Source organism: Colletotrichum spaethianum, assembly GCF_022836535.1.
Source record: "Colletotrichum spaethianum MAFF 239500 DNA, contig42, whole genome shotgun sequence".
Taxonomy (NCBI): domain Eukaryota; kingdom Fungi; phylum Ascomycota; class Sordariomycetes; order Glomerellales; family Glomerellaceae; genus Colletotrichum; species Colletotrichum spaethianum.
In genome coordinates, this window is record NW_026054812.1 from 357,556 (window position 1) to 364,788 (window position 7,233).

General features: G+C 57.6%; 2 protein-coding genes across 2 annotated transcripts; one reads left to right on the forward strand and one right to left on the reverse strand.

Annotated features, from left to right (window-relative positions):
• Positions 1–1,004: 1,004 nt before the first annotated feature.
• Positions 1,005–1,896, reverse strand: ColSpa_11152 (protein ERP1; the record flags this gene model as incomplete). Its single annotated transcript, XM_049277364.1, has 3 exons — positions 1,005–1,154; positions 1,274–1,579; positions 1,693–1,896. 3 exons carry the CDS (start codon positions 1,894–1,896, stop codon positions 1,005–1,007), a joined length of 660 nt encoding a protein of 219 aa, XP_049133321.1.
• Positions 1,897–2,564: 668 nt separating this feature from the next.
• ColSpa_11153 (SWR1-complex protein 5) lies at positions 2,565–4,478 on the forward strand (the record flags this gene model as incomplete). The annotated part of the gene is made up of 1 exon (XM_049277365.1): positions 2,565–4,478. The coding sequence occupies one exon, from the start codon at positions 2,565–2,567 to the stop codon at positions 4,476–4,478; it is 1,914 nt and encodes a 637-aa protein (XP_049133322.1).
• Positions 4,479–7,233: the final 2,755 nt, after the last annotated feature.

The following is a 7,233-nucleotide window of genomic DNA, read 5'->3' on the forward strand; positions in this document are numbered from 1 at the left end:
GATACCTACCTAGTCAAGGAATGAGGCAAGAGGCCTGAATACACACCACGTTATAAGGCGGCACATGATCCGGGACACATGTACCATCTCCCTGGCAACCCTTTCATCCCATCACGACAACACCCGCACCACCGGCCGCACCGCCCCACCCGCTCCTTCCATCCCAACGTAATAGAAACCATGAGAACTGCCCTATTTCTACCGTTTATTGAAAGAAGTGAAGCATCAATCAGCACGGGGGCGGCTCCTAGGCGTAGGGGTTCAGGTCAAGCCGTCTAAGTGGTGTGCAATCGCCAAGGTCGATCGTTCAAATCCCCCTCGATTCCGTACCCGACAGCCTACTCGACGACAGGCTTTGCGATGGCACCGAATCCCAGCATGTGCACCAGAGATGTAGCTCCCACCGGGGAGTGAACTCTTTTGATCCCTTGGGGTTCATACTTCTTTCCGCTTGCGGGCTGTCTTGCGACCTACGAAGTCTCGATGGCTGCTCGAAAGGGCTGCCCTTTGCATCCATGATCCTTGAGGGCTGAGACAAGGTCAGACAATAGGTTGTATTGGTCAAATGAAAGATTCGGACAGTGGTCTCCCAGCAGATACCAGATATACGTGTCAAGTCTAAAGACAAGGAGCAGAGGAAGAGGCTTGTCTTGCGGTTGTTCTTGTTACGCCAGACATGAGGAGCAACCGCTCATTCGGACCGGCAGAGGGGGGCGACATACCAGCATCACAGAACTACGTGTCTTTCCTGGCATGAAGGTTATGAATCGTGACTTTTCAGACGTATGCTTCGTTGACCGAGCTTCGCTTTCATAGCTACAGATGGTGTGTATATCATTACAAGTCAATTCCCCCCAGCCTCAAGCCAGCATGTGCAAGAAGCAATGAGCAAAATAATGGGTCGCTTCTCTCCCGAGAATGAAGCACCCTGGACCAATCGATCCCTCTGAATCAATGCCCTGGCGTTTCTCCCCTGAAACCTTTTCGCTTTTTGTTTCGATTCTTTATGTAAGCTTCTGTTTGATGAAGAAGGACCGCAGATGCGACAATTGCCAAGTGCAGGTGACAGCAAGAACGGTGAGCTGGATGAGCATCCATCTGATGACACGGGCGTTGGTGGATTCGGACTGGTCTCTGAACTCGGCCTCGCGTTCCTGTTATGCCGTTGTTAGCACCGCAATACCTTCTGCAAGCCACCGAGGCCGTTCCATAAGTCGTTCCAAAGGACACAGGTCCGGGACCAGCGAATACGCGCGCGATGGGGGTGACTTACACGCTGGAAGACCTGCTCCCTGCGGATATCCTGCAGGCGAGCGTTCAAGTCCTTGACGCGGGTCGCAATGTCCTCGAGCTTGTTCTTGTCAGAGCTTTCGATCTCGCTGCTCTCACCGATGGCGAGGTCGAGCGTAAGGCGAATGCCGCCGTTGTGGGAGTGGAGCGAGAGCCAGCCGGCGCGGCCAGAGGTGGAAGACGGGGTGAAGCAGAGCATGTGGTCGCCAGCATCAGCGGCCGTGAAAGTGAAGCGGCCCGATGCCTGGCCACGCTGGGAGACTACGCGGTGGTCGTTGTCGAAGGTTTCCTAGGAGCAACATGTTAGTCCATGTTTGCAATTGAAGATGCCGAGCTGGCAAAGGGATAGCTGAGGTGCATGATAGCTCCGGAAAGCTGGTGCGCGATCAGGGGGTAGCTTACATCGACAGAGATGTAGATGCTGAGACCATCGTGCTTGGCCCACTGGTTGGTCCGATCATCGTACTCCTCAGCATAGTAGTGACCAACGACGAGCGTGTCCTTGGGGAGCTCCTCGAAGAAGCACTTGGGCGAGGTGCCGTCGATGTAGAAGTAGAGCGCCTGCGCAACAGCGCTCAGCGAGAGCAGGGGGAGGAAAAGTCTCATGTTGGAAACCTGGATGCGGATTCGAGTTGACGGGGCGAGAGGAGTTGAACCGTGGACGTTTTTGGGGGCAGTCGACTCGTGCTTGTCGTCCTTTTGGTTGTCGGTTGTCGGCTGTCGAGGGGGTTGAACTTGGAGATGCTATCGTTTCCTCGAATTGGTAGCGCCAGGTCAGCCAGTTCGCTCGTGTGCCCACATTAAAGTCCCAAGGTGCGCGGGAGCGCTTCAAAGCTGCCACGTTCGAAAAATCGGCCTTTGAACAGGGGGACACGGGCCACCCTTGGGGGAAGATGTGGATCACGTGCGGTCTGGACGACAGCACTGCGCGCCGGAAAATGCAAGCGCGTACCTGGAAATGCTGCACTCTGGGGGATTCGAGATCCGGAGCCCGTCAATCGATTCCTCAACCTCACCTTTCGACTATTTTCTTCACTTTTTCGCGACGAATACTCCCCAATACCGTCAAAATATCACTTTTTAATCGCGAGGCTGCCTTGCAAGAATTCCATGATACCCATTTCCTTGATGCATGTGCACCGAACGTCGATAATTTGATGCGACCGAAACGAACGACAGTCGATTAAGGTAGCAAGAAAAAAAACCACCACCTCCGATCTACGGCCGACGCCAAAACCACGCCTATTCCTTCCGTCCTCCACAACGCCGCGAGAATGACATCCTCTGACGTGCGAGATGTCCTCAACCTCCCCGACAGCCACGCGGGCCCCCGACCGGCCAAAAAGCAAAAGACCTCCGCCCCGCGCCCGAACCTGAAGGGTCTCGCCCGCGAGGTGCAGAACCTGGGCGGCGACAACCCAATCGCTATCGTACCCGAGGTCTCCATCTTCAAGAAGCGGCGGTTCGTGAGCAGGAAGCCGGCGACGAAATGGGAGCTCAAGCCGTTCACCAACTCGGCGCGGGGCGACAGCGGCGCATTGGTGCTCAAGCACTGGAAGCGGAAGACGCCTACGGCAGAGGAGAGCGCAGAGCAGGGCGGAGATGCGGAGATGAAGGACGTGGAGGGAGAGCAAGGGGCCCCGAAGCCCGAGAACTCCATGTTTGCAAAATTCAACGTCGAGGTGGACGTGCCCCAGTACAGCGAGGACCAGTACCGGACAAACCTACAGAGCGACGACTGGACCAAGGAGGAAACGGATTATTTGCTGGGTCTGGTCCGGGACTTTGACCTACGGTGGCCGATAATATGGGATCGATACGACTACGTTCCAGAGGCCATCAACGGCGAGGCATCGGCGGACGGGGACGAGAGTAAGGCTATCATCCCCGTGCCGAAGCCGCGGACGATGGAGGACCTCAAGGCGCGGTACTACGAGGTCGCAGCCAAGATGATGGCGGTCCAGAAGCCGGTTCAGTACATGACGCAGCCCGAGTACACGCTCCACGAGCTCATGGCCAACTTCAACGCGAACCAGGAGAAGCTGCGCAAGGATTTCGCAAACAACGCGCTGACACGGAGCAAGGAGGAGGCCAAGGAGGAGGAGTCACTGCTGCTGGAGATCAAGCGCATCCTCGCGCGCAGCGACCGGTTCAACGAGGAGCGCCGGGAGCTGTACAACCGCCTGGACTACCCGCACACTGACCAGGACATCAGTGCGTTCAAGTCCAGCGCCGGACTGCAGACCCTCCTGCAAAACTTGATGAACGCCGACAAATCCAAGAAGCGCAAGTCATTGATGGCGGCCGACGGCGTCAGTCCCTCCACGCCTGCGACCGGTCAACAACCGGCGGCGGCGGCGTCAGACAACGCGAACCGGCGCGAGAGCATTGCCGCTGCAGCCGCGGCCGCCTCGGCGCCAGCGGAGAAGCCGCACAAGGACCCCCCCAGCAGCGTCGCGCAGACGCCGACGGCGCCGGCCGGAGGAAAGAAGGGCCACCAGCAACAGGAACGTCGCAAGCTCTCCGAGGCCGAGATGCACGTCTACGGCGTCACGCACCACGACCGCTTGTCCAGCGGGCCGACGTTCCGATACGAGAAGATCAACAAGCTGTTTACGCATAAGTCGAACCAGCAGCAGTTGCGTATCATGAACACGCTCAATGAGCTCGACATCCCGCCGCGCCTCGTCATGCCCACGGCACCCGTCACGGCGCAGTACGAGCTCCTACTTGGCGCGGTCAATAGCCTGCTTGACGCTCGAAAGGTCACGGACAAGATTGACGCCGAGATCAAGCTCGAGCTGGCCAAGAAGGCGGAGCGCGAAAAGACGAATCAGCCAGAGGCCGACCCGGCGGCCGAGAGCAAGGAGGGCGAGGGCGCAAGTCGGTCTATGGAAGACAAGAAGGACAAGACAGCAGACGGCGAGACGAACGTCGAAGCCGCACCCGCAGAGGCAGCCAAGACGGACGAACCAAAGACCAATGGCGACGCGGCCGGGGCCGAGGCAGCAGCGGTTACGAACGGAGAGGGAGAGGCGGCCGCGCCGGCCGCGACGGAAGAGGGGAAGGGTGACGCGGACAAGGACAGGTCAGCGCGGCCGGGCAGCAGCGGGGCGTCACATAAACGGAGCGCAAGCGTCATGAGCGCCGGGGGGGAAGATAAGACTGCCAAAAGGCAGAAGAAGTGAAGCAGGTACCGTCCAAGTACCATTAGACATCGAGGTACCTACCATCGACTACGCGCCGTGACGTGTAAGACAGGACGCGGGAGGCCGCAGTAATGTGAGCTTCTGCAAAGAGCGCGCGCATGATCGACCCCTAGTCCGGCGTAGTATGTGAGCAACGAGATATCGGTCGAGGGCCGCATACACAACCCGGCGCGAAAGTTGGGCCCCGATGCAAAAATGGCATGTTACGGGGTAAGCGGGACGGGTGAGGAAAACCCCACCCGCCACCTCTAGAATTCATGATAGGAACAGAAGCTTGAAACGATGCAATGAGAGAATAAGGACTGTTGCTTGCCCAACTTGCCAGGTGTTGCCCCAGATGGGTGATGTGAACAGGGGCATCTCTGGACGATGTGCCCTTATCTTTTCGGTATAGGGTAGCAATGAGCGGGAGGGGAAATTGTGAAACAAAACGCCGAGATGACCAGGTGGATTGATCATTGGCATATCCTACATGCTAGGAACCGCCGGGGATACAGACGAAGTCCAAGCGAGAGAGAGAGAGAGACAAGCCCTGTTGGGCCTCCCGCGCTGAGATGGGCATCATGTGCTCGTGTAAGATGATGTCAGGGGGGCAAATGCAGATCTGATACCCAGAAACGGAAAGTGTAAAAAGTATGCATATTCTTTGTTCTTAAATTTGGGATTGCATTGTGTGTGGTGGTTGCCAGAGATAAGAGGGCCTTTTGGGTGTGAAGTTCCCCGGAGGTTCGACGCGGGACGTGACGTCTCATTAAGCAAGATGCAGCTCATCGGCGGCTGCAGGTGAGGCTACAGTCTTATTATAGCAACGGCATCTATAAATATCGACGCGGAGAGCGGTTGTTGCTGGAGTCGACAGGGCATCGAGCATGAGCATGCCGTGGAGTCTCCGCAACACCTTTGCCTTGGGACCGGGCCATGTAGATTGCCAAAAGGGGGAGGTACAGCTGGATGGGCGTACGAGATCACCGGGGCCCCCAGATCCCCGGACCTGCATCGTCGACTCCGACGTGTCCAATGGCAGGAGGTCGCCTAGATGATGCTTGGCGAACGTCTTCGCGCCACGGCTATGCCTCGTGATTTCAGGGTCCTAGATGTTGGAGTCACGGAGGGGGGGTGTAGGTTGTAGGCGTCAACAGACGGCCGCGTATTTGCCCATCTCGAGATCTTTCCTGCAAGACGGGAGAGGGCTTCTAGGAAGGGAGGGACAAGGCACCGTGAGACGAGGTGAGGCGAAGGGCATCGGCGTTACGCTGAGGCACTCTGGATGCGGCTCTGTGTCTTGCTTGGGTGGCCAAGGCGCGAGTCAAGAGGCTTTCGTCACCCCGCAGAGTAGATAGGGGATGCGTCGTCGCTGGCGTACCTTGCAGGGAGACAGTTGCCACTCGGCGCGTATAGTTCCTGGCGGGTAGGTAAGCAGTGGACAGTGGAGATGTAAGTTCTCGGGGAGGGGTGGGAGATCTCCACGCGGCTTGGCCATGGGCAGCGGCCATGGTCAGAACATACTGCTGGGCCCGGTAGTTATTAATAGGAGTTAGACGCCCCGAGGATGCGTGAGATTGCAGATTGAAGTGGAGGGAAAGTTTCTAGAAGAAGGGCACTCAGCGGTGTGGCTTGACGTCGTTCGCGAGAGTAAGTAAAGGAAGAGCGCTTAGTGGGCGCTTAGTCGGAGTGGGCGATATCATTGGCTGGAGGCTCTGACTGACAAAAAGGGTTCGTGTGATGGAGCTGCGGTGTCGTGCATCTCGGGGAATTGGTGAGGCTAAGATTAGAAACGCTTGTTTTTCCCCCCGTCGAGGGGTAGAGTCGTCTTCTTAATTGCGAAGGAGGGCTGGCTCGCAGAGGTGCAAATAGGAAATAATTGGTCGAGTGTAAGTGGACGTCCAGGCGTCACGATGAAGTCGGGAGCGGAAGGTGCCTTGTCCTTGTCTGTCGGTTCCTGGCGCCTCTGGGGGCCACGAGTGCTTACGTCAGGCGGCAGCGCTTAGGTCAGCTCCCACCTCACAGTTCATAGGATGGGCCCCGCCGAGGAAGGATATGCAAATGTCACGTGATAGAGAATCAACGCGACCTACCTTCGTGTTCCCCAAGGCAAAGCGACGCTCTAGGTATCTGACAACTGTGAGAAGCAGTCGCAGTTTGTTTGTGACCAACAGACACAAAGGCGAGCAATTGGACTGGAACAATGGACATTTTGACTGAGTCGCGACAATGGGAAATGCGAGTTGAGGGTGTCCCCTCCTCCAAGTCTGGTCGGGTGGCTGGCGCTGGGCGGGAGCATGCAAGCAAGGGTGGTGCAAACGAAAGGCGGAAGACGAAAAAAAAAAAAAGATAGGAGAGCGACGCCAGCGAGGTGGTCCACGGTCCCACACCCCGTCGGCGGAAGTTCCTTTCTGGCGCCCGGGGTGAGGTGGCTGCAACTCCCGCAGCGGTACGTACCGCCCGAGGACGGTACCCGTGCCAGGTACCTACAGTACCATCGTACCTACGGTACCTACCTACCAATGTATTCTCCCATGGCAGCATAGCATGGGTCGTCGTTGCCCACCCAAATACACGCGGGGCGCGGCCTACCGTAGCACCTCACAGCGGGGGCAGCCGTCCGCTCTGGTCGCCAGAGTCGAGCGCGCAGCGCGCTTGAGCTGCTCTCTTAAGCGGGCTCGCTAGCCCCCAAACCTGCGCATGCCACCCGCAAAGAACCAACTGCAGATCTAGGCCGATTGCTGCGTCCAGG